The following is a 26,299-nucleotide window of genomic DNA, read 5'->3' on the forward strand; positions in this document are numbered from 1 at the left end:
CAATGGAGATGGCTTCTTCCAACAAGACAATGCGCCATGCCATGGTGCTGGTGTTGTTCAGGAGTGGTTTCAAGAACATGAGGGAGACTTTACCTTGCTTAGGTGGCCCCCACAATCATCAGATCTCAATCCAATTGAGCATTTTTGGGATGAAGTTAAAAGAGCCATCAGGCAGCTGGTTCCACAACCATCAAATCTCACAGAACTGGACAGTGCTATTCATCAGGCATGGTGTCAGATTCCTCGCATCACCTTTCAACATCTCGTGGAGTCAATGCCAAGAAGAATTGCCACAGCATTGAAGGCAAAAGGTGGCCCAACAAAGTACTGATGGGGTGGTCATAATAATCTGGCCGGTCATAATAATCTGGCCACTCAGTGTAGTTTAACAATTATCTGTTAAAGCTAGTCCTAAATGTGAAGCTTCTAGGACTAGCAATTTCATCCCTTGGTATATAGCAAACAATATATACATATGTTCACCAAAAAGAATATAAGTTCAAAGTGGCCTGTTTATTATTAGCCTAAAACTGGAAACTACCCATATGTTTATTAACTATAGCTAGTCTAATCATTTGCGTATGGTCACACAGTGGAATACCTTACAGGGTGAGAATGAATGAAGCACAACTAGTTGTAACAAAATGACTGAATCTCACAAGCATGATGTTGAACAAAGAAATTTGTATCTTGATCTGTGTGTTGGTTAGCTTATTATATTCACATTGTGAAAGTTCATTCAGCTATACACTTAGGCTTTGTTCATTTTTCTATATATATATATCAGTAAAAACCATATTAAATGAATTAAATCTTGATTTTTTTTGGTCTGGTTTTTTTTTAAAGGTTAACTTTTAATATATTTAATTGTTACTGCCCCTTATCGAACCCTTAAGATTCGTAGTTTTTCAGTTGATTCTGTTGGTTATTATCTACTAGGGGCCCGGTGCACGAAATTCGTGCACTGGGTGTGTGTGGGGAGGGGAGTGTCCCTCAGCCCAGCCTGCCCCCTCTCACACACTGGGAGCCCTCAGGCGTTGACCCCCATCACCCTCCAATCGCAGGATCGGCCCCATGCCCAGGCCTGACGCCTCCGCCAGAGGTGTCAGGCTTGGACAGGGGACCCCCATCTCCCCCTGATCACTGGCTCTGGCCCCCGCCCAGGCCTGAGGCCTCTGGCCCAGGAATCATGCCTGGGCAGGGGACCCCCATCTCCCTCTGATCGCTTGCTCCACCCCCCGCCCAAGCCTGACGCCTCTGACCCAGGCTTCAGGCCTGGGCAAGGGGACCATCATATCCCCCCAATCCCCAGCTCCGCCCCCCACCCAGACCTGATGCCTCGGCCAGAGGAGTTGACCCTCATCACCCTCCGATCACCAATCAGCGGATCGGCCCCTTGACCAGGCCTGAGGCCTCCGGCAGAGGTGTCAGGCCTGGGCAGGGGACCCCCAGCTCCCCGCGGTTGCAGGCTCCACCCCTGCCCAGGCCTAACGCCTCTGGCCTAGGTGTCCGGCCCGGGCAGCGGGGACCCACAGCTGCAGCTGCCCCGCGATCGTGGGCTCCGCTTTAGGCCCAGGCAAGGGACCCCTAGCTCCCGGGACTGCCAGCTACGACCGTGCCCAGCTCCCATCGCTGGCTCCACCCCTACTTCCTACTATCACTGGCCAGGGCGGCAAAGGCGCCTGATTCTCCGATCATGGCTGGGGGGCAGGGCAAAGGCGGCCCCAGGGTTTCCGATCACTGTCAGTGGCAGGGGGCTTCTTCCTGCTTTCCCTTTCGCCTCCCTGCATTGTGCCTACATATGCAAATTAACCGCCATCTTGTTGGCAGTTAACTGCCAATCTTAGTTGGCAGTTAACTGCCAATCATAGTTGGCAGTTAACTGCCAATCATAGTTGGCAGTTAACTGCCAATCATAGTTGGCAGTTAATTTGCATATAGCCCTGATTAGCCAATGAAAAGGGTATCGTCGTACGCCAATTACCATTTTTCTCTTTTATTAGATAGGATATATATAAAAGCCTAAGCAATTGACTGACCAGTTGACCGGTCGCTATGATGCGCACTGACCACCAGGGAGCAGATGTTTAATGCAGGAGCAGCCCCCTGGTGATAAGTGCAGTCCCATAGCGGGAGCGCTGCTCAGCCAGAAGCTGAGCTCATGGCGCAGCTGCAGCAGCACAAGCCTCTCCCGCCTCTGTGGCAGCACTACCAAGCAGCAGCAGTGGCAGGTGCAGTGGGGCCGGGATGAGCAGGAGTGGCGCCTGGCCCTGTCTCCTCCCTGGCTGCCTGCCGCTTCCTGCACTGGTACATCCCTTGGAGGATGTCGGACTGCAGGGATTGGGCCAAAACCTGCAGTCTGACATCCCCCACGGGGTCCCGGATTGCGAAAGGGTGCTGGCCAGGCTGAGGGACCCTACCAGTGCACGAATCCATGCACCAGGCCTCTAGATTTTAATAACCAAGAGAGATCTTTTCATCAAAAAACTGGAATGGGTGTAATCTTCAGAAGAATGAACTTTTAAAGCCAAAAACACACCTAAAATTTATATTTTTAGACAGCCTAAATATCTTTAAAGGAAAAGTAAGGCCTGCTGCATGCTGAGCTAAGAGGGCCTCTGGTTCTCTTGCCCTTCTGTGGGCTTCCAAACCCAGGCAAGTAAAGGAACCCAAATAGATTGGCCTTCGTGTTGACCCTTTTAAGTGAGTAATCTTTCATATTAAATTCATAATAAATGTGGACACAGGTAAATATTGGTCATATAACACAATACTTTGTTCCTCCTCAACCTTTTCATTTTGTTTTAGACATTTTTGTTGTTGTTTGTTTTTATGTTTGCAGATCTTTTCACAGATGCTGCTGAGACTGAAAAAATGGCCAGAAGTTTGGAAGATTCTGAAGGGGTTTATTTTGTTCCGTGTTTTAGTGGTTTGCAGGTATGTAAGAAATAGTTAAGGGCAATAAACATTTCTTTCCTCATGCCCACCACTAAAATTATGTATCTGCCATGTCCTTACCTGAAAATTTGGGTATTTAATCGACTAAGGTAATAGGTACATTCTAGGGCTAATAAGTTATGGTATGACATAGTATGAATTCCACAAGAAAGCACAGCTAATTCAGCTGGCTTCTGCTTAGAACTCCACCCCTGTGGAAATGAAAAGTCAGCAGGTTTATCATAGAACTTTTACATAAGACCCAGGATTATTTTATCATGACCAAAAGAGTCATTTCCCAGTGAAGGGAAATCTATCAGTAGTTAGAGGAAGTGTATCATTGAGAATTAGAAAAATAATGGACAGATACACACACGCGCCTTCCCCCCACATCTTTATGTGTATATTTTACAGTTCTTTATAAGTTATATTAAACTTAAAAAAAAAAATTCTTATCCAGCTGGTGTGGCTTAGTAGTTGAGCATCAACCCATGAACCACGAGGTCACAGTTGGATTCCCGGTTAGGGCACATGCTCAGACTATGGGCTCAATCCCTAGTAGGGGGCATGCAGGAGGCAGCTGATCAATGATTCCCTCTCATCATTGATGTTTCTATCTCTTCCTCTCTCTCTCCCCTTACTCTCTGAAATCAATTTTAAAAAATCAAAAAATTTTATTGTGATATATTATTGGTTACTACCTAATCAAAAAGTGAATCCAGTAAAAAACTTGATTTTATAATACTTAACTTTGTTATTTAATTGAAAGATCTGTGATAATACCTTTAACATGCTTATTGTTATAAAGACTTCATAAAACACTCAGATATATTATTATGAACAAATTCCTCCCTCCCTTTTTTTTGAGAAAGCTTATACCAGTCCTTTTAATACCCATCTAAATGTTTTTTTCCTTTCAAAAAATAAAAATTTCTTTTTTTTCTAATCCATCCCTTGCTCTGGTAATAAGTTACAAAAAAAGTCCCAAATTCAAAAGTTTGGATCATAGAATTTAGAAGCTGGTGAAAAAAAAATTAGATCAGAATGGCTTAAGTCTCTAAAAGTACCATATTTCCAAACTAAATTTTCAAAATGAGCATTATTTTAATATCTGTCCTACTTTCTGTGTACTGTACCCTGAGGTCCATAAACTACCTCTAGAGCTTCCATTGCATCCTCTGCAGGATGAGGGCGGCAGCTAAAATACCACCCACCACATCAGAGGGAGTGAATAATTCTGATTGAAGTTTAAGGAGGAAGGTGACATGAATAGTAATCAGCAGAGGTGGGATTTAATTAGGCTATGTGTATCCTCCCATTTTAAAAAATGTGCTGGTGGACTTTGTGTGACTGTATCTTGTCAACTCTGTGTTTCCCTCCTCTATCAATTCATATACCTGTAAAAATAATATGTAATAAAATATATAATAAAAAAAATAGAGAAAACTTGCAGATATGGTTTTAAATTTCATGTTGATCACAAAATGCCCCTGTCCTACCATGACTGCATCCTGGCCGTACTTTGGGGTCGGGAGGGGTGAGGGAAGCCTGCAAAGCCACATATTCCCCAATGTGAAATGGAAGCATTAACTGGAGACCTAAAACTAAATTAACAACAATAGTGTGTTGATGGTAAGCTGCTTGGAAAATAGGAGAGAGGTTGCCTATAAGCTGTGTTTATCAACAATTAGAGAAAATGAAGATTAGGGGAATGGAGGGAAGGAAGGGACAAGTATAAGTGGTGCTGCCTTTAATTTTAGAATATTGTCACAGCTATAGATGATGGAGGGCAGGATGGTAAAGGTTTCTAATAGCCTCAGTTTCTCAAGGGAGTCTGCCAGCAAAGGGTTGCTGGAGAAGATTTGAGGAGAGTGAGGGTGACGGGGCCAGCCACTTCAGGAAATGGCAGAGGGGTGGGGGAGCAGCAGGCAGTGCGTGGAGCATTACTTGGTGCAGGCTGGTGATGGTGCTCTAGCAGTTTTGCTTAGGGTGCCAAACAGAACTTGGCCAGGTTGTGCTGTCCTATCTGGGGGAGGGCTGCTGATGTAGAGTGTTCACAGCAGGTGTCAGAGGCGAGAAACAGGGTTCTATTTGGCATGAAAGTTCCTGTGATGGTGGCAGCAGAAGAGAGGACAGGACTGTGAGCTAGTGACAGTCTTCAGGGATTAGTCATGCTGCTGTGAGGGTGCATAGATGTGAGAAGCAGGCTTCCTTGTGTCGCACGCCCCTGAGGATGGATTAGAAAGGGCTCAGGGCCAGCTGTGCAGTTCTGAGTGTTCTGTTTTCCTGCTTCTCTGTACATCTGCTTTTCTCTTCTCATCAGTAGCTTTGCTGGATGTCCTTTCTTCCTAATAACTTCCGCTTGTCATTATTTTCTCTATGCTTTCTGCTTCACAATTTGTAAATACACACAGCCTTTTTCCACCTTTTACATCCTTTTAATTTCATCCTTTAATTCCCACTGATGGTCTTTTTCTCAATGTTTCCTAGTTACAATTTCCAAGGAGGGAGTCTGATTGAACCACCTTTATTTTTCTAGCTTTGGACAGACTTGAGTCAGTTGTGCTCACTCCTTATAGTTGTGCAGTGGCTGTGGGACTAGGGCTTGAGGTATGGCTGTATCAGAGAACAGGGCCGTGGGTTCAAGCAGTTTCCCTGCAAAGGGATGTGGCCAGCAAGTACTGTGAATGCCATCTCTGGTTCTGGGAGTGACTGGGGTATCTGAGCAGTGGAAAGGAAACACAGCATGACGATATGCAACCAGGCATGCAAGGGGGCACAGGGAAGTGTCTGCTAACAGTAGATACACAGTGGCCTAGAGTGGTCAGGGGAGTCAGTATAGTTTCCTTCTGTCCCTGTGGTGTGGAAGCCTGAGGAACCTATACTGAATAGCTACAACTAAAGCCATTAGCCCAACCCAGAGCCAGGTTTGTTACAGCACCCACAAAATAAGTGGAGGGAACTTCTCAGAAGTGGATATGGGTTAGGGCAGTGGTCGGCAAACTCATTAGTCAACAGAGCCAAATATCAACAGTACAACAATTGAAATTTCTTTTGAGAGCCAAATTTTTTAAACTTAAACTATATAAACTATACCGACTTCTGCGCATGGGCCACGGAGTTTCAATCGCACTGTACATGCGCACCCGCACGTGGTATTTTGTGGAAGAGCCACACTCAAGGGGCCAAAGAGCCGCATGTGGCTCGCGAGCCGCAGTTTGCTGACCACTGGGTTAGGGGAATCTATTTACAATAGAAGGAAGCATTTAGATGGTGCATTGAAAGGATTGTGAAGAAAGTTAGTAGTAGTGGGAGGGGGGTGGGTAAAATAAAGATTGTAGTGGTAGCTAAGCTGTGAATTCTTACTGCATGTCAGGCTCTGTCCTAAATTTTTCACATGCATTATCTCATTTACTCCTCAGTAACACATGAGATACTCTTTGGATCCTGTTCTGAAGACCGGAGATTTGAGGGTTAGCTGTTAAATCACTTGCCCAATCTCACACACTACTGAGCAGCAGCTCTGGTTTTAGGATTAAATGTCCTGACTCCTGGGTCCAGGTTATAGTCACCTCTGCCATACTCTCTCATGGCAGAGTGTAGATACCAAGACAGCAGAATGACACAGCAGGTACCAGAGGAATGCACTATCAGGTCACGGTGGACTGGGACAGAGGCCTGCTCACATTCACTGCCCACAAGGCCCCACACCTGGGCCAAGGTCCCCATGGTGAGAGGCCTGCCAGCTGGACAGTCTGTGCATGGCAGGGCAGGGCAGGAGTCTGCAAGTTTTGCTTAGGGTACCAAACAGAACTTGGCCGGGTTGTGCTGTCCTGGTTGGTGGTTGGTTCTGGGAGGCCCACTCGGTGGCAGTGGCACTGATATATTGGAAGGGTGATTGGTGGCTGTCTGCTCTGACCAGGTATGAGCAGGACCTGAAAAGGACCTTCCCAGTGTTTTTTTTTTTTTTTTTTTTTGCCATATCATTCCAGAGAGAGTCCCTTGGGATAACTAATGCAGGGATATTGTAACCTATCAAGGGATTTTTAGGCTTCAGTGGAATTTATTACCCCTAAAATTGGTGTATTAGTTACAGTAAATTATGTTCATAGTTATTTGTATAAAAGTGATTTCAAGCCATTCATATCAGAATTTTATGTGGTAGATTGGAAGAAGTAAATTTTTTTTGCAGAGAAACCCCATAGCATCTTAGGGACTAAATGAATTGGCAGAGTCTAGCCCAGCCGTGGGCAAACTATGGCTGTTCTATCCGGCCTGCAGAGCCAAAAGAGTGGAGGGTTCTCTTGCTCTACCCTCCGCTCCTTCACCAGCAGCAGTGTTAACATGTATTAGTTCACACAAACACTCCATCCATGCTTTTGTTCCGGCCCTCCGGTCCAGTTTAAGAACCCATTGTAGCCCTCGAGTCAAAAAGTTTGCCCACCCCTCATCTAGCCTATCTTTGTAGGCCAGCTTCACTGTATAAATCAACTTTTACTGAGTGAATCATCAAAAGATATTAATGAACTTGAAAATTACCAAGATAAATTCACAATAGGAGGAAAATTATAGCTACAGTAAAGATAAAATATAATGTAGAATTTCTTCAGTTAAGTAATTAGGAAAAGTATTGTTTGTTCATTGATTCAATGTGTATCAATGAGCAGATGTGTGTGGATCCCCTATGGAGGGCCACAGACAGTGGAGTTTCCACAAACACACATACATACCTGTGATTATAAACTGTGGCACCTGATGTCATGGGAAGTTAGAGGCTTCCACAGAAACATATCATTGAGGACTGGTCTAGTCTCTGGCGTCAGTAACTTTCCTGGAGGAAGCTGAGCCAAGTTTTAGAGTGGTAGTAAGATTGACTAGGAAAAGGGGGCGGTAGAAAGTTTTCCAGGTAAAGAGATGATATGTGAGTGCTTGAAACTAGCAGGTACTTTTTCTAGGGACCATCCGTTCCTGACAGCACTGGCACGTCCCTGTCATGACCTTATGTAAGTGTGCCAGAACTCCTCTGTCTGCTTCCCCATGAGACTGCAAGCCTGGCAGGAATCTGTTTTCTGTTCCAAAATTGTCTTGCATTTCAAAGATGAATACAAATTTCATCTGATGAATACATCCAGCTCAAGATTTTGACTCTTTAAAAGAAATTTGTGTAATCCTCACTCAAGGTTATGTTTATTCATTTTGGAAAGAGGGGAATAGGAGAGAGAGAGAGAGAGAGAGAGAGAGAGAGAGAGAGAGAGAGAGAGAGAGAGAGAGAGAAGAGAAGAGAAGAGAAGAGAAGAGAAGAGAAGAGAAGAGATATATCAGTTGCCTCCAGTGATCAAACCTGCAACTTAGGTATGTGTCCTGATGGGAAATGGAACCCACAATCTTTGGTGTACAGGATGACACTCCAACCCACTGAGGCACACCAACCAGGGCAAGATTTTGACTTTTTTAAAGACAGATGTTAGGCTGGGTCATTTCTCATATTAGACAACAAGACTGTAAGCTAAGAAATTGAGTACTCGATTGAGTGTCTGGTGACAAATTGGGTATAAGTTATGACACTGAAAAACACATTTTTTGCATTATTGTTCTTTATCTTGAGTCTAACTTATGTCCTCGAAAAGCTCCTTTATGCAGTGAACAACTTTGTGTAAAAACCCTACAACTGGAGAGAAGGGGGTACAAGGACTATTTTTCATTGCCTTCATTAATAAAGCTGGGCTGTTAATAATTGGTCACTCTGTACCGCAGTGCCTTTTCTTGGTATGAGCTCAAACAGAAGGCCCAGGTAAGTCCCATGTCAGTTCTCAAACTTGCTCAAGCCCTTTTAAAAAGTTATGGTAATATTTAATATAATTTTGGACTGTTATTTATTTTAAAGCTACTTAACTATAATAGGGATTTTTTTCTAATGTGTTCATTTTTATTGAATAATATGTCTTTAAGTCTATAGATGTGACTTAGAACAATAATAATATATTCTTACTATCTCTTACTTTAGGCTCCATTAAATGACCCCTGTGCATGTGCCTCTTTTATGGGTTTGAAGCCTTCCACTAGTAAATACCATCTTGTACGAGCAATATTGGAGTCCATAGCTTTCAGGTACCAAAACCTGCTCTAAACTCCTTTCTCCCCTTATGGTATTCCCGTTTTCTTTTATTAGCTTCTATAAAACTAGAAATTTCATAATTTTAATCAAGGATTTATACCTTTAATTCATACTACATATGACATAGTCTGTTCTTACTGCTAATTTTCATATCATTTTTTATTTTTTCATATTAAATAGTACTAGTACCACTTAGATTTGATATATGAAAATTCAGTGATTTTAAAAATATCCAATTTCCTAAGCATAAAATTTTAAAATTTGGACTTTCAAAGGTTTTTGTATTCATGAAGGAGAATTTTAATATGCTTCTGTGATACTCAAAGATTGAATTATCAAAATTATTTTATGTATATTTTCCAGTGCTCTTTTTTTTATGAGGCAGGTGTAGCTTATTAAAATTAAGAATGTGGCTATCATGAATATTGAAAATTCAAATGTTTTTTTATTATATTTTTATTGATTAACTAATTACATATGTGTCCTTGTCCCCACGTTACCCTCTACCCCACCCCCCGGCTCATGCCCTCACCACCCTCCCCGTTGTCCGTGTCCATTGGTTAGGCCTATATGCCTGCATGTAAGTCCTTTGGTTGATCTTTCCCCCTTGCCCCCACCCTCCCCTACCCTCCCTCCAAAGCCCGACAGTCCAATCAATGCCTCTCCGTCTCTGGATCAGTCCTTGTTCATCAGTTTATGTTGTTCATTATATTCCACAAATGAGTGAGATCCTGTGATATTTATCCGCTCTCCAGTTCCATCCATGCTGTGGCAAATGGTAAGAGTTCCTTTTTCTTCTTCCTCTTCTTAAAGAATACCTTTCAGCATTTCATATAATGCTGGTTTGGTGGTGATGAACTCCTTTAGCTTTTTCTTATCCGTGAAGCTCTTTATCTGACCTTCTATTCTGAATGATAGCTTTGCTGGATAAAGTAATCTTGGTTGCAGGTTCTTGCTATTCATCACTTTGAATATTTCTTGCCACTCTCTTCTGGCCTGCATGGTTTCAGTTGAGAAATCAGCTGACAGTCGTATGGGTACTCCCTTGTAGGTAACTGACTGTCTTTCTCTTGCTGCTTTTAAGATTCTCTCTTTGTCTTTTGCTCTTGGCATTTTAATTATGATGTGTCTTGGTGTGGTCCTCTTTGGATTCCTTTTGTTTGGGGTCCTCTGCACTTCCTGGACTTGTAAGTCGATTTCTTTCACCATGTGGGGGAAGTTTTCTGTCATTATTTCTTCAAATAGGTTTTCAATATCTTGCCCTCTCTCTTCTTCTGGTACCCCTATAATTCTGATGTTGGTACGCTTGAAGTTGTCCCAGAGGCTCCTTACACTATCTTCATATTTTTGGAATCTCTTTTCTTTTTTCTTTTTCAGTTGGGTATTTTTTGTTTCTTTGTATTTCAAATCTTTGACTTGATTCTTGGGATCCTCTTGTCCGCTGTTGGATCTCTGTAAATTATTCTTTATTTCAGTCAGTATATGCTTAATTTCTAGTTGGTCCTTTTTCATGTCCTCCATGGTCTCACTATACTTATTGAGGGACTCATTAAATTTATCGGCGGTTTCCATAAAATTCTTGAAAAACCTTATAAACGTGGCCTTGAACTCTATATCCAGTCGTTTGCTTTCCTTCATTTCTGCCATTTGTGACCTGTTTCTTTGTCTCCGCATTTTGGCTGCTTCCCTTTGTTGATAGAGTGGCTTTGTGTGCTAGGTGTCCTGTAGGGCCCAGTGGTTCAGCCTCCCCAGTTACCTGAGGTGGACACTCTTGGTGCACCCCCTTGTGGGCTTTGTGCACAGTCTTGTTGTAGCTATGCCTTGGTTGTTGTAGGATCACTGGGAGGAATTGACCTCCAGGCCAATTGGCAGTGAGAATCAGCTGTGTCTGCAGTGGGAGAACTTCTGTGCTGGAGACACCCTTCTGGGGCAAGACTTGCTTCAGTGGGGCTTTGGTGCTCACTGAGACTGCACCCTGAGTGTGTCCTTTATGGATCTGAGGAGTTGTGATCTGGATGGTCCCCCTCTGACCACTGGGTACAGTGGCTCTTGGATCTAAGGATGTGCTAATTTAGCCTCTGCCTGAGGTTACACAGCAGGAACTACGAAGAGAACTGCAGATTCCCCTTCCTTTTTTTGGAGTTTGGAGGTACCCTGATGATGCTCAGCTGTGTAGCAATGCAAGCTGCTGTGGGGCCTTGGGCCTTCTCTTGGAAGCTCTGGGTCTATCTGGCCCGGCTGCAGTTAGGTAATTACAGGTTGCAAATGGCCGGGGCATTCTTATGCTAAAGCCTCTGCCACAGCCTGGGCGGGGCGGGGTCTCAAGGAATCAAAGGGCGGAGCAGGCAGCTATGGTGGAGCCTCAGCCCCGCCCTAAGGAGTCGCGAGTCCCAGTGTCCCGGCAATGGCTGCAAGCACCTCTGAGGGAAAGCTGCCCTCTAGCTCGCCTGCTGCCAGACAGACCAGTTTCTCCCCGTATGAGTCCTGGGTCCCCAGAGACTTCCTGGAACCGGAGTTCAGAGCAGTCGGGAGCTTGTGATTCAAAAAGACAGCCGCGTCCTCAGGTGCCAGACCCTTTCCGCGCGCGTGAGCCCCCGTACCTCTGCACTCCACCTCCACAGCTCCTCTGGCTCTCAGTGTGCTTTTCTTTCCTTCTAGTTGTAGAATTTACACTCAGCCAGCTCTCCTGTAGTCCTGGATGATGTCCGCCTTGTGTTTTTGATGCATTTATCAATTGTTGTGGGAAGCAGCAATTTCCCGGTGTTTATCTATGCCGCCATCTTAGTTTCTCGTGAAAATTCAAATGTTTAAAATAAAATTTCCTGTGATTATAAAATGACTAGAGGCCTGGTGCACAAAACTTGTGCACTTTGGGGAGGGGGTGTCCCTTAGCCCAGCCTGCACCCTCTCGCAGTCCGGGAGCCCTTGGGGAATGTCCAACTGCCTGCTTAGGTCCCCTCGCAGGGAGTGGGCCTAAGCCAGCAATTGGACATCCCCAGCCAGCGCTGCTACGGAGGCGGGAAAGACTCCTGCCACCACCACTGCACTTGCCAGCCATGAGCCCAGCTTTTGGCTGAGCGGTGCTCCCCCGTGGGAGCACACTAGCCACCACGGGGCAGCTCCTGTGTTGAGTGTCTGCCCTGTGGTGGTCAGTGTGCATCATAGAGACCAGTTGTTCTGCCATCGGGCCAAAACTGGCTCTCTGACATCCCCCAAGGGGTCCCGGATTGTGAGAGGGTGCAGGCCAGGCCAAGGGACCCCACCAGTGCACAATCGGGGCTGGGGAGGGACACAGGAGGGCTCCAGGGCATGTCTGGCCCGTCTTGCTCTGTCCCGATCCGTCGGATCCCAGCAGCAAGCTAACCTACCGGTCAGAGCGTCTGCCCCCTGGTGGTCAATGCACCTCATAGCGAGCAGTTGAGCAGCCTTAGTATATCATTAGCATATTATGCTTTGATTGTTTGAACAGCCTACTAGACGACCAGACACTTAGCATATTAGGCTTTTATTATATAGGATTAGTTCTATATTTAATTAATTCTGTAAGATATAATTTATGGCATGCCATCTTAATAGCTATCTATTAAACGGATGCTTGTTTTGTATTTTTATTTGTAGGAACAGTTATAGATAAAATTCAGTTTGAAAATAAAAATTGTGCTCTTTTGTATGGAGGTGAGAAGCACAAGCCTTGAGCCTCTTATTTATTCGAACATCTGTTACCCATTTCTAGTTAGCAGAATATATTTCTTTAATACCTTTTTGCATATTTTATATATATATTATGTACATAAAACCATAGTTTATATTTTTATAGATTAGAAAAATAGAGAATTTCTATGATTTCAATTTTATCTACATAGTTATCTTATTTTTTTAACTAGAAACAAGCAGTTATATGAGGTGATGCAGAAAGAGATCCGTATTCCCGTGACAAAAATCCGGTATGTATGCTTTGTTTCTAATAGAAGTAATTAGAAATTGGAAAGAAGTGGTAGCTACCATGAGTATTTCCATCATTAGTGTTATTCAGTATTTCAAAAAGAACTTAAACCTAGATCCTTTGCAACAAAATTCTTGAACATAGGGTTTTGACGAGGAATGAAAAGTCGATTTGGGATTTATGGAGAATATAACACACTTTGGAATTTGGGAAGATCTTAGCACCCATATTATAAAAATCTTTAAAACCACTTTTGGGCGTGTGGCTATCCTTTTGGCATAGAAGCATCAAATTTTCTTTGCTAGAATGTCCAAATGAATTTGTATGTTGGGTCAGTTCACTTGGTCTGTTTTGAACAAATAGAGCAGGTGGAAGAACTGATAGCAGGAATAGGGAAAATGTTTCAAGATTACCTAGTAAGGTCCTGTGTCTGCAGGTCAATGCTAAGTGATATAATTTTGGAATTAAATAGTAAAATCAAGGGTCTAAAAAAATATGACTCTTCTTAAAAATGTTATGCTTTTGTTGTGGTACTTTATCTCAAATATCTTGCTCCCCACAGGGCAGATGGAGGAGTTTGTAAGAACAGTTTTGTCATGCAGATGACTTCAGACCTGATTAATGAGAAGATAGACAGACCTGTTCACCTAGATATGTCGTACCTTGGTGCAGCTTCTCTAGCTGGCCTTGCTGTTGGTATGTGTGGATTTTATAAAAATGAGAGCTATCTTGCAAACTATTTCTTACAGATAGCATTTCTCCTCCCATATTGTACAATTATAACGAGGGTCCGGAAAACCTAGGTGTCCACTAAGCTCCACAAGCATATGTACATGACTCACAAAACACTCCTGTGGCCACCTCTGTGGGTGGGTCCCATGCACCTCTTCTGTCCTCACTTCACTCCTTGAGTCTATTTTTGTATTTATTGAACATTTGTTGAGCACCCTGTTACATGACCATCACTACTGGGAATAAAGAGTTTAAAAGACATAGACCTGCTGTGGGAGTCTCTGGTGAGAGCAGACAGTTAACCAATTATTAAATTTGGTATGAAAAAATAGCAAACAGTTGTAGTATTAAGCAAATGGTGTAGTATTCCCAGAGGAGGCAACATAGAGCTCACTTTTGAAGGGTGCAGATAGCCAGGTGAGGAGAGGGTAATAACTAAGTTGTCCAGCAGAGAATTCAGCTCCTGCAGAGGTACTGAAACCAAAATGTGGGATGTTGAGTCCAAGTTTGTTGTCTCGAGAAAACGAAGAATGAAGTGACAGACAAAAACAATTAGCAGAACTGAAGTTTATTGGGAAAAGCCAGTCCTGGAAAAGGTGTAGCTGGAGTTTCAGGAGCAGCCCAGTGTCCAGAGCTTTCTTTTCATGTTACTGTCAGGAGTAGTTCAGCATCCAAGCTAATTAAAGTCTATTAGTCCACGTGTGGAGGCCCACATGGCCATAAGCCCCCGCAACAGGAACATCAGGTATCCATTGTATGCTGCACCAGGGGATGAGAGAAAGAGGAAAACTCAAGTGTGCTCTTTTTTTTGTATATATGCTTGTTAGTTCCTGATTGGTTATGCTACCTTAGTAATATCCATACATTTAAAGTTCATGCCTCTCTCGCATACCTTTCCTTCCCCGCCCAGTTGGGGTATCTTAGTAACTCCCCATAGTTGGGTTCTTGGGTATTACTTTCCCTTCCCATAGTCCTGCCCCTATCTACCTAGCTTCCTTCTGTCTCTTCATTTCCCATTCCAATTTGGAGACCCCAGCTGCTGTTGGGAATGGGGGCAATGACTGTTCTAGCAACTTACAACTGAAGTGGGACATAGCAAGGGGTATTGGGGCTCCATCGGAGGCGGATGATCTAAGGGACCATGGAAGATGGAAAGATGTCATTCAGAGTTTCATTTCCATTACCATCTGTAGTTTGATGGATTCTAGGCAAGAGAGGATGAATAGAGTTAGACAATTGAGTATACAAGAGCCAAACAATAACACTAGGAATAGGTAGCATACCATGGATTTGAGCCTAAATTTTAGGAGATTGAGAATGTGATGTTTTCTCCCTTAACTATATAGTCTGTTTAAGAATATCTTGTGTTCTAAGATCTATTTTAAAAGGGTTGTTGACATATAGGAAGAGCCATTCTATGATCTAGAAACATGTGAGCCAGTGAATCTAATGACCTTTGTATATTTTGGTCTACAGGTGGTTAAATTGACATAAATCCTGAGTTAAGGCCTGACCAGACAAATGGGGGCTATCTCTAAAGCCCTGGGGTAAAACTGTCCAATCTGATCATGGGGGACCCCACTGACATTTACTAAGAAGTATTTTCTCTAAACTGTTGAGTTGTATTTAGGACTGACCACGTCTCTGATCCTGAGAGTGTCTTACTTAAAAGAAGCATTATATCCTTCCATGATAAATTAAATGTTTATGTCTGTCCCTGAAAAACATCTATGTACTTATTAGGGTTATCTGAAAACTTTCCTAAATCGCTCTTAATTTGTCTTAAGTCCTGTAGGGAAAACGATACCTGGACCTGGATGGGTCTGGACTTTCCCCCAGCCACTGCCTGTAGAGGGCAAAGGGTAGCCAGGGGCCTGGGTGGCCAAGTTCCCGCAGGTCTAGGCAGGACTTGTTCTTCCAGGGGTCCTGGATTAGGAAGACAAGATGGCTCAGGTGTATTTAGTGGGCCACTAGGCCCCATCATCTTCCTAGGGGTTTTTGGCTCTCTTATACCGTTTTGGGTCAGTGTTTCCAGGCATCAGGGGTCAATTTTGTATTGCTTACACAATTTTTTATTGTTTCTTAAGGCAAAGAAAGCCTGAACATATGGGACCTCAGACCACTTCCCTTCCTTCCTACAGAAAATATTTAATTGTATGATGGTAATACTCCCCTTTGAGGGCCATGCCTCTCAATCTGCCAAGCTTATATTGTGGCCATACTTAAGTATGCTTTCTCTTCAGGGTTTGTGGATCAAATGAATCCCAGTTACTCAAAATGCAATCTAGAGGGTGTGCTGACCTTGGTGGCAGATGAGTTCCCCATCTGAAAAGACAAAATGAACAAAGAGGCTACCAGTCCCATCTTGTTAGGCCCCCCACGGGACGTCTCCTGTGTAGGGCAAGAAAGACTGCCTGTTAGTGCACACACACTAATAGCTGACCTTCCTGGCTAGACTTGCTCATAGGGAAGGTCCTGACTTAACCCTCTACTGCTGGTGCTCACATGTGTGTGACCATATTTGAGTATCTGTCAGGCAGTCACACTTTACTAATAAGATTTCCTGTGCTGCCTGTGTGATTTCCCTTAATGGGAAAGGGAACAAACCCTGGTCTGATTTCTAGAGTGGCCTAGGTGGTTAAAATATTTCTGTAGGTCAAATTGGGCCTATTGGAATGACCTAAATAAAAGTTCCTTAAAATTCAAACCGTTGGAAGGTTGTCAAGCTTATTTGACCAAAAGATGTGACGTTTTTCCTCAGAGCCAAGAAATCCTTGCTCTCTGTCAGAGGGACAATGAGGCCTGGGCATGGAAGGAGGTGGCGATGGTGTCTAGAGGTGGTATTCTCTGAGCTGAGTAGGGTTTATAACCTAGTGGAGACAAACTGAACAACAAGAATTATGATAAATGGCCCAGTGGAAGAAAAAGTGTTTTAGTACTCAATGATTCCAAATCAAAGGATGGGAGAAAATTAAGCGTTAGTTTGAAGAGTTGTAGCTAAACATCCAAAAAAACTAAACAAATTTAGAATTTAGCTCAATTCATATATGAAAAATAAAACTTCAAAACAATTAACTGGAGTCTATTCCCAATTGTGTACTATAGAGTTTGTTGAGACACAATTGTTCTCTCTAAAATTACCCTCATTTTTATTAAAGATCAAATTAAGTCTAGTTGCAATTTGGCCTGATTATTTGCAGGAATACAAATAATACAATTGACTGTATAGGCTCTTTTAAAATTTGCTTTGCTGGAATCTCATGATTGAGGTCTTTTATTTTTGTTTTTATTTTATTTTTTTCATGACTGAGCTTTAATGAGCCTTTTATGGCTCATTAAAGAAGCCGAGCCACCTACTTGCCATCAGGCTTGCCTACAATACCTGTAGACTTGGGTGAATTCCCCAAGGTTTTGAGGTTCCCAAAATTCCTTGAGGTTCCTTTCTTGACATCTTTCAGGAAAGTAACTTTCATTCCTTACCTGGAAAGACTACCATGAACCACGTACCAAGCAAGGTACCAGGCTTTTGTCCAAGGCGCTCACATTGCTGTCAAGTTTTTTCTGGTGACATCCAGAGTCCAAGCATGTCTCTCTCAGACATGACACTCTAGTCAAAGTCTTAGTCAATAAAATGGCAGTTGGAAAGTGGTCTTATTAAATTAACGCAAAGAAATGCATTGCCATGATTTACTCATTAAGAATTGCCAAATTCTGGAGGGATACGGTAGGGAGAAAAATATATAATTTACTAAATTGCTTTAAGAAAAGAAACAAGTTTCCTTCAGTCTGAAAAACAAAAAGATTAAGAATCAGCAATACTTTCAAAAGTTATAAAAACTATAATTATTTTCAGTTCATTCAGCCCCATAATTAATTTTTTTGTTTCTCCTGATTTTTCCTGCCAGTACTTCTATAAATCCAGATAGTCTGTAGAATTCTAATAATTTTCATCCAGTTTGAAGGGAATGATCTGAAAATGTTAGAGTCCTTTCCATGGATTCCTCAGAAGATGTAACATTTTTCTAAATGCATTATAACAAAACAGTGACTATCTCTAAATGATAAGAAGAAATTTAAAATGACATGGTTATGGATTTGAGTATAATACAAATGACATGGAATCTTGTCCTTTCTGCAAAATACTGTTACAGAAGACCAAAGAAATACCAAGCACGCTTCCTAGAGAAAGGGAGGGACCCCGCTTATTAACATTAGTGGACCCTGGGAATAATTTCCAAATCAGAGTGAAGAAACATGCAGACAGCCTGTCTATATATATCCTACTGGGTCTTTGTCTTGCAGATATGCCCCCTGACCCCTTCATGGCCCTGCAGGAAGGTCCCCAGGTGTCAGGCCACATCCGATGGTCTGTTCTGGCACCAGCATAACAACCCTCCCCCCAAGGGCAGTGTATTGTTCACAGTTCCATAGCCTCTGCATTTAGATAACAAGTTCTGTGCGACCAGTTTCCTCCTCATCCCACCCCCACCTTGTCCCACAAGCTTCTTTTAGCCTTGTGGAGCAACAAATCCGCAGAGGGTGTTTCTGGTATCCAGGTGTTCAGTCCTGCAACCTTGAGAGCGGTGAGGGTGGTCAGGATGACGGTATGTGGTCCCTTCCAGGTAGGAGTCAGTCCTTGGGTGGTCTTTACCCAAACAGAGTCACCAGGTTGGAAGGGATGGACCAGATCAGAAGTTGGTACAGGCAGAACATCTCAGATGTGCTTCTGGATTGCTTTCTGGGTAGACTGTAAAGCCTGTAAGAACTTGAGTAAAAATTAGTTATGGATTTCAGCTTTTACCCACCAGAATCTGTAGAGGCCCCACTGGTTTCCAGGGCAGCCTTCCGGGCCGCTTCATCTGTGGCCCGGTTCCCTCTTGCCTCTGTGGAGCCCCCATACTCTGCAACAGCACTCCGCACGTGAGCTGTTGCAATCGCATACTTGCCATCAGCACAAATTGTCACTGATTCTTCTCTTGCCTACCAGAGAGCCTGAATAAGGGCAATCAACTCGGCCTTCTGTGCCGAAGTCCTGCAGGGGAGCACCTGAGATCAGGTGGTTTGATCCAAAGCAACCACCACCGTCCCCGCATACCTGATTCCTCCCTGGACAGAACTGCTCCCGTCCATGAATAGTACCTCATCCGGCGATGCCAGTGGGGTGTCAGGGAGGCCCAGGTGGGCTGTCTTTACAAAGTCGTCAACCTCTAAACAGTTATGTAGAGGTTCCTCAGGGTTATCATCAGGAAGGAGTTCTGGTAGCAGAAGAGCCTGAAACTGGATGACTCGAGCATTTGACATCCAGGGCTCCGATGTGCTCCCGAGCAAAGCCTCAACTGCATAGCTGTAGCCACTACCGCCCGGAAGCAAGCAGGCTAACTGGATTCAACAGGGTAAAGTCTCTTGGACAAGTAGGCTACTGGTCTTTTCCAATGCCCAAGACTTTGGGTGAGGACCCCTTTGGCTATGCCCCTTGTCTCACATACACATCTGGTAGTGCCAGTTGGCCCATCATCCTTGCTCCGCTCATGTCTGTCTTACTGCCTAATATATTACCCAAGGATCCTGGCTCTGAATTCTTTCAGGGAAAATGGGGTTGAAATTCTCTTCTGTAATTACTTCCATGCTGAGATGGGTCAGAAGTTTCTCTCAGAGCCAAGAGATCCTTGCTGTCTGTCAGAGGGACATTGAGGCCTGGGCACAGAAGGAGGTGGGCTTGTGACCTGGCAGAGACAAACTGTAGCAATTAGAATAGTAAGAGTCACAACATCCTTGTCTCTCTGGAGCCATGTCCATGAAGACGCAGGCATCTTCTAAGTCTATTATACAGTTTTCTGCAGGCCACTGTCAGGGCTATGCATGGCAGCTGGTTCCTCTTTACAGCCACAAACACAGTCTGTCCAATTCCCCAAAATGTATTCTGGCACAGGAGAAAGTTGCTTCGCTGTACACCGGTAGCTTAACCCCTATACAACTGGGCTTGGACCTCTGCCTAGCAAACTGCAGTCTACAAGTTCAATATGCAGCCTCCAGTCCTCTCAACCCAATGGGGTCTTGGCCAGTCCCTCAGTCAGACTTCTCCTCTCTTGGAGAATCTCAAAGTCTTGAAGGCTCCCTCCCAGGTCCAGGGAGAGTGCCTTTTTTTTTTTGCCCTTTTGTTAACCCTGTTCACTAGTTACAGGGTCCTACCATAGCTGCCAGTCCAAAACAGCCAGAGTTGCAGTTAGAAATAGCCCTGCATTACATAGCACTCCTGTGGCAGTGGGTTGGGTACCAGGCCCCTACCTTCATACCTGTCCCCTGTGGCAGAGCAGCGATCAGGCCTCTCCCAAGGGAGTGCACTAGAAGGGGATATAAACCCCTCCTCTGCTAGCAGCAACAGGTACCAAACCCTTTCAGTACATTTGACCAGCTTCATTCCTGGCCACTTTTACAGATTCCAGGGCCCGTTGTCTTTTAACCAGCAAGCCAAATGACACTGGCCTGTATTATTTCCTATTGTGAGATAGAGGAAGACAATTCCTACAGAGGAGAGAAATAGAAACAGCGGGAGTTTTCAGAGAAAACTACAGGCTGTCACTGTAGTAGCCCTCCCTCCTAGAGGCTGGGATCCGACCTGTGGAGGAAAATGACTCTTAGTTTGCTTGGAAAAGAAGGCAGAGGATGACAAGGGTGCAGGGAAATTTTACTAAAAGCCTGGAGGGTCTCCTGAAAGAAAAGATCCTTAATTTAGCACAGGCAGGGGGCAGGGCCCGTGAAATCTCCCCGCCCTGCAGAGCTGTGAGTCCTGCTCCTGAAAGTCCCAGTCAGATAAGAAAAGCCACAGATACCTTTAAATCTACCCCAGAATTCCAAAATTTCAACCTAACACAGCAAAATCACAGAGCAAACCAAAGTTCCTAGTATACAAACATAGGCAGAAATTTTTACTAAGTGGGCTGATTCCTCCCGTGATAGAGAGCAAACATCTCTGAGAAAACTAACTCAACAGCGCTGCTTGAGACTTTTGCAGACCATCACAGGTTCAGCCTTCAGCAAATCAAACATTTTAACCAAATGAGCGAACAGAAAAATCAAAGTAGTTTTTGCTTTCACACAGACCAGTTAATCAGCAGATAATTATGCCAAGACATACAAACATCTGTACTCACACTCCCTCAGACTAGCCCAGACTGGAGCTGAGCAGATAATGCCCAACTCCCCAGATGGGTATGGGGGCATTCCCAGCACCCATGCCCCAGACCAGAATTCTTGACCAACGTCTCGGTGAGAACCGAGGAGTTAAGGTTGCATCGAGCCCCCCTTCTCGGTAGCAAATTGGCTAGTCCCACACACAAACAAACAGAAGAGTGAACCCATAATTCCTTAATCGAATCTGAATTCACTCACCTCCGGAGTCCTGATTCCTGATTTACCTGACAAAGTCCTATGACTTCTGGGGAGATGATCAAGCTTCCCATTCCACTCACTTGGAGTGGGCCTGACTGACTGGGGCCCCTACCTTACCAATTCTGCCGACAGGTCCAGAGGTGTCCATCCACTTTCTCCAGATCCTGGCCAGTTCCTGGGCTGAGGTCCGGGAGCACCTGGAGTTCCCCCTGGTTCAATTCTGCTAAAATCTGCAGTGTGCGCCTCCCGGAGGCCTATCCTGCGCACCCAGGCCCCAAACCCTGTCCACTCACTGGAGGCAAGAGCAAAACGCGGTTAGCTTCCCGGTTCAGGGAACCATATGTTGCGGAAGAGCAAAGAAATACCAAGCACACTTCCTAGAGAAAGGGAGGGACCCCGCTTATTAATACTAGTGGACTCCGGGAATAATTTCCAAATCAGAGTGAAGAAACATGCAGAGCCTGTCTATATATATCCCACTGGTGTCTTTGTCTTGCAGATATGCCCCCTGCCCACTTCATGGCCCTGCAGGAAGGTCCCCAGGTGTCAGGCCACATCAGATGGTCCGTCCTGGCACCAGCATAACAACCCTCCCCTCCGAGGGCAGTGTATTGTTCACAGTTCCATAGCCTCTGCATTTAGATAACAAGTTCTGCAAGACCAGTTTCCTCCTCAATACAGTATTCTAGAATAGCAATTAGAGTTATAAATGAAGGTGTAATATAGTTATTGTTTATTTGACAAAGCTTTCCATCACTAATTGGATTTCTGCTATCTCTCTGCTTATGTAGATTGACTTAAGCTATTTATCCTCTGGTTGGGGAGGAATAGTGTAAAGCATTTACTTTTTAAGTGTCCTTGGTTTCAGGAAGATAGAATTTACTAAATGGCTGCAGACTACTGAATGTTCTAGGCCAGTGATGGCGAACCTTTTGAAAAACCCTAACTTAACTCTGGTGCCATGTCACATATAGAAATTTTTTGATATTTGCAACCATAGTAAAACAAAGATTTATATTTTTGATATTTATTTTATATATTTAAATGACATTTAACAGAGAAAAATCAACCAAAAAAATGAGTTTGCGTGTCACCTCTGACACGCGTGTTATAGGTTCGCCATCACTGTTCTAGGCTGTTCCCAATTTGGATCCTCATCTCCCCATATAAGTTAATTTATATGAGAGACCTTTACTGTATTGTGAAAAGTCAATTTATACAGGCAATTAAAGCATGTACCTTTACTGAAAAAGCAAAGCAAGTAAACATATACATCTGGGTTATGAAGTATAGACGGGCCTCAGCCAATCCGAAGAAGATGCTGGGTGGGGTTCTGAGGCATCATTCACCCTCCTGTCCATATGTCTAAAAATTACTTTGCTGAATATTCTGGTACAGATTATTTCTTAAGGTTCCCTGTTACTTTGTTGTGGCCTCCCAGAAATCATGAGAAGTACCTGGCAACTTTATTTTGCTAAGCCTTGAGACTGCTAGCTTCTTTGCTTAAGGAGTGAACCCACCACCTTTTTTTATCTTTCCTTTCCCCATCCCTTTTTGCTTTCTTTTGTTAGGGAAATTTTTTAACTATCTGCTCTTGTGTCCTAGGCTGGGGAAGATAATGGCTTGATAGATACAAGATGGCTGTAAATTGCCCACATTGTTTGGCCTTGGTTTTAACTTCTGATCTGGTGGATTCCTCAAGAAGAGGATTTGGGGCTTGATCTTCAAGGCATTGGAGAGCCACTGAAGACTCTGAGCAGGAGAGGCTCATGGATAGATCTCCATTTGAACAGATCACTTTGGAAGTTAGTGAAAGGACTAATTTGGAGGGTAAAGAATGGAAGTGCAGAGACCATTAGGGAGTTCTTTATGAAATACTCCCTTGGGACACTGAGAATGTTTTAATGTGTTCCTGTATGGAAGGGAGGAGTGTTTGTGCAGAACAGAATATTTCAGTTAAACTTTAGGCTAAGACTTAACATAGTAAAGTTACAAATCCTAAAAACCTAAAATCTTGGTAAATTTAACTTCACCTTAATTTTACTAAAAATCTGTTAACTTTGAATAAAATTATCACACTTTCATTTGTTCATTGACTAATATTTGATTAATTCAAATTTAAGAAAAAAACTTTCCCTTGGTCATTCCCATTTACAAATTTAAAATTTTTTGTATATATCAACTCTTAAAAATTTAATGTAGTTGATTTTTTAAAATAATCCTATATAATAAAAGGCTAATATACAAATTGTCCCCTTGACTGGGACTTTGACCAGGGGGTGGGGCCGATTTCAGCTCCACCCCTGATCAGCCCCTCCCACCCCAATCGGGGCCGGGCCAGCTGGCCAACCTCCTGCGTCCCCTCCCCCTTGCCAGCCTGGCTCGATTGGACCCCACCCGTGCACAAATTCATGCACTGGGCCTCTAGTCTATATATATAAAAGGCTAATATGCAAAGTGTCCCCTCAGGAGGTCGGCTGGGAGACTGGGAGTTCGATCACTTGCTATAACATGCGCTGAACACCAGGGGCCGGCGTGGAACAAAAGAAGGCCCGGGCCAGCAGCCAGCAGCAAAGCCCTGGCTGGCAGCTGGCAGCCAGGGATGGGAGGCCCTGGCTGGCAGCCAGAAGGCCCCTATCAGCCCCGATCACTGCCAGGCCTAGGGACCCTGCCTGTGCACAAATTTCATGCACCAGGCCTCTAGTTTTACATAACTAACTGAGCAAACTTAGACCTGTAACAAGAAAAATCTAAAGTACTTAAATAACTCTTGCAAATTGAATAAATATTGCTTATAATTATAATCAAATTCTCATAAAATTCTAATATAAGAAGTATGTCAGATTCTCTTGAACATTTAAAATAATTTAAATAACAAGCATGTGCAGATTATTCATACAGATAACATAGTGGCTTGAGTTTCATCTGCTTCATTATATCTGTTTTTAATTTCAAACCTTTTTAGTGAAGTGGTACTGCACTCACTGCAGGGAAGCAGTTTCACCTTCTCAGAATAGCTGAGACTTCTGGACAGAAGGCTTCTCTTTCGGACATTTGAGACTGAAGGCTGTGCACATCCTCTGTGTTTTCAAAAGTCACTCAGAGTCATGGATCTATTCCATGCATATTTAATAAAATAACTTTAGAAATATGTATGCCTTGGTCTAAATAATAAATTCTGGAAATACGGATTTTAAGAACATATTTATTTTTATGACTAGACTAGAGGCCCGGTGCACAAAAATTTGTGCACTCGGGGGGAGGGAGGGTCCCTCAGCCCGGCCTATGCCCTCTCGCAGTCTGGGACCCCTCGGGAGATAACGACCTGCTGGCTAAGGCCTGCTCCCAGGTGGCAGAGGGCAGGCCTAATCCCTAGGTGCAGCCCCTGGTCGGGCTCAGAGCAGGGCTGATTGGGGAATTGGGGTGCCGCCCCCTGTCACGCACAGAGCAGGGCCCATCAGGGGGTTGGGGAGCTCCCCCCTGTCATACACAGAGCAGGGCGGATCAGGGGGTTGGGGCGCCACCCTCTATCACTCACAGAGCAGGGCCGATCAGGGGGTTGGGGCGCCGCCACTGTCACACTCAGGGCAGGGCCGATGGGGAGGTTATGGCTCTACCCCATCACACACACAGCAGGGCCCGTGGGGTGGGGGGTTGGGGCGCCGCCCTCTATCACCCACAGAGTAGGGCCGATCAGGGGTTGGGGTGCCGCCACTCTCACACTCAGGGCAGGGCTGAAGGGAGGTTATGGCACTACCCCATCACACACAGAGCAGGGCCCGTGTGGTGGGGGGGTTGGGGTGCCGCACCCTGTCACACACAGAGCCGCAGGGCGATCAGGAGGTTGGGGAGCTCCCCCCTATCAGGCACAGAGCAGGGCCGATCAGGGGGTTGGGGCGCCTTCCCCTGTCAGGAACAGAGCAGGGCCGATAGGGAGGTTGTGACCCCGCCCCCTGTCACACACAGAGCCATAGGGCGATCAGGGGGTTTGGGCGCTGCCCCCTGTCATGCTGATCCCGGTGCCGGGAGACCTTGCGGCTCCGCTGATCCCAGTGCTGGGAGGCATATTACCCTTTTACTATATAGAATAGAAGCCTGGTGCATGGGTGGGGGCTGGCTGGTTTGCCCTGAGGGGTGTCCCGGATCAGGGTGGGGGTTCCCATTGGAGTGCCTGGCCAGCCTGGACGAGGGGATGATGGCTGTTTGCAGCTGGTCACACACCCTTCAGGGTGGGGGTCCCCACTGGGGTGCCTGGCCAGTCTGGGTGAGGGGCTGAGGGCTGTTTTCAGGCTGGGACTGAAGCTCCCAACTGCTCCTTTTTTTCTTTTTCTTTTTAATTCTGAGCCAGCTTTAGCTCTGAGGCTCCAGCTCTTAGGCCTCCGCTCCTGAAAGCAGGTATCTGGTTTGTTTAGGTTCTTCAATCGAAACTCTGTATCAACTCTAGGTCTGAGATCCCGGCTAGCTGAAAGCTGGTTTCTGGGGTTTTGTTTAGCTTCTATTTTTGTAACTATGTTTCAAACTGCCAGCTCAGAGGCCTGCAGTGGCAGGCGGGGAACGTTGGAGTCCTCTGTCACTGAAGCAAGCAAGCCTCATGTTAGTTTCAAGCTTCCTGGCTGCCGGCCGCCATCTTGGCTGGCAGTTAATTTGCATATCTCGCTGATTAGCCAATGGGAAGGGTAGTGGTCGTACGCCAATTACCATGTTTCTCTTTTATTAGATAGGATTTATCTAACTGTATTATACTAATTAAAACTATGTTTAGTCTTTTAGAAACTTCTATCAGTTAATATCTTTAAATATAGAGAGTCTAAAATGTTAACTTTGTAAATAGAAAGATTGTGACTTGACAAAATTTTAGAAGGAAGAATTTTGTGTCAGTTTTATTGGTAGGAGAAAACGTACATCACAAGACTTGTCAACTAAGTACTTCAGAGTAAGTGAGATGTGCCAAGTTTACTACCAAGACCTCTCTGCTGTTTTAGACCGCTTGTGCTCATAGTTGTGTGCTCTTGCTGCTTATTTAAAGAACACTGTGTGCCAGAACTCCAACATTGTATTGAATAGGAACTTAAGTAATTTGTATGAAATACAATAGTTTGAAAAGAAAGTTTATTCTAGTAAGTCCCATTTTTAAATTTTGTGCATATACCTAGGGCAGTGATGGCGAACCTTTTGAGCTCGGC

The 26,299-nt window shown here is 44.4% G+C and overlaps 1 protein-coding gene across 8 annotated transcripts in view; it reads left to right on the forward strand.

The window, feature by feature from the left end:
• GK5 (glycerol kinase 5) overlaps positions 1-26,299 on the forward strand; it is a 201,344-nt gene that overhangs the window by 140,525 nt on the left and 34,520 nt on the right. For 6 of the 8 annotated variants that reach the window (XM_059688285.1, XM_059688289.1, XM_059688286.1 and 3 more), the window contains 4 exons: positions 2,843-2,937; positions 8,942-9,045; positions 12,937-12,996; positions 13,558-13,691. In XM_059688285.1, the coding sequence (XP_059544268.1) occupies positions 2,843-2,937; positions 8,942-9,045; positions 12,937-12,996; positions 13,558-13,691 (393 nt within the window). Of the gene's footprint in view, positions 1-2,842; positions 2,938-8,941; positions 9,046-12,936; positions 12,997-13,557; positions 13,692-18,714; positions 19,758-22,721; positions 23,204-26,299 lie in introns of those variants that run through there. The other 2 variants (XM_059688287.1, XM_059688283.1) reach the window with 2 other exon arrangements.

This window comes from Myotis daubentonii, chromosome 3, assembly GCF_963259705.1.
Source record: "Myotis daubentonii chromosome 3, mMyoDau2.1, whole genome shotgun sequence".
NCBI classification, from domain to species: Eukaryota; Metazoa; Chordata; class Mammalia; order Chiroptera; family Vespertilionidae; genus Myotis; species Myotis daubentonii.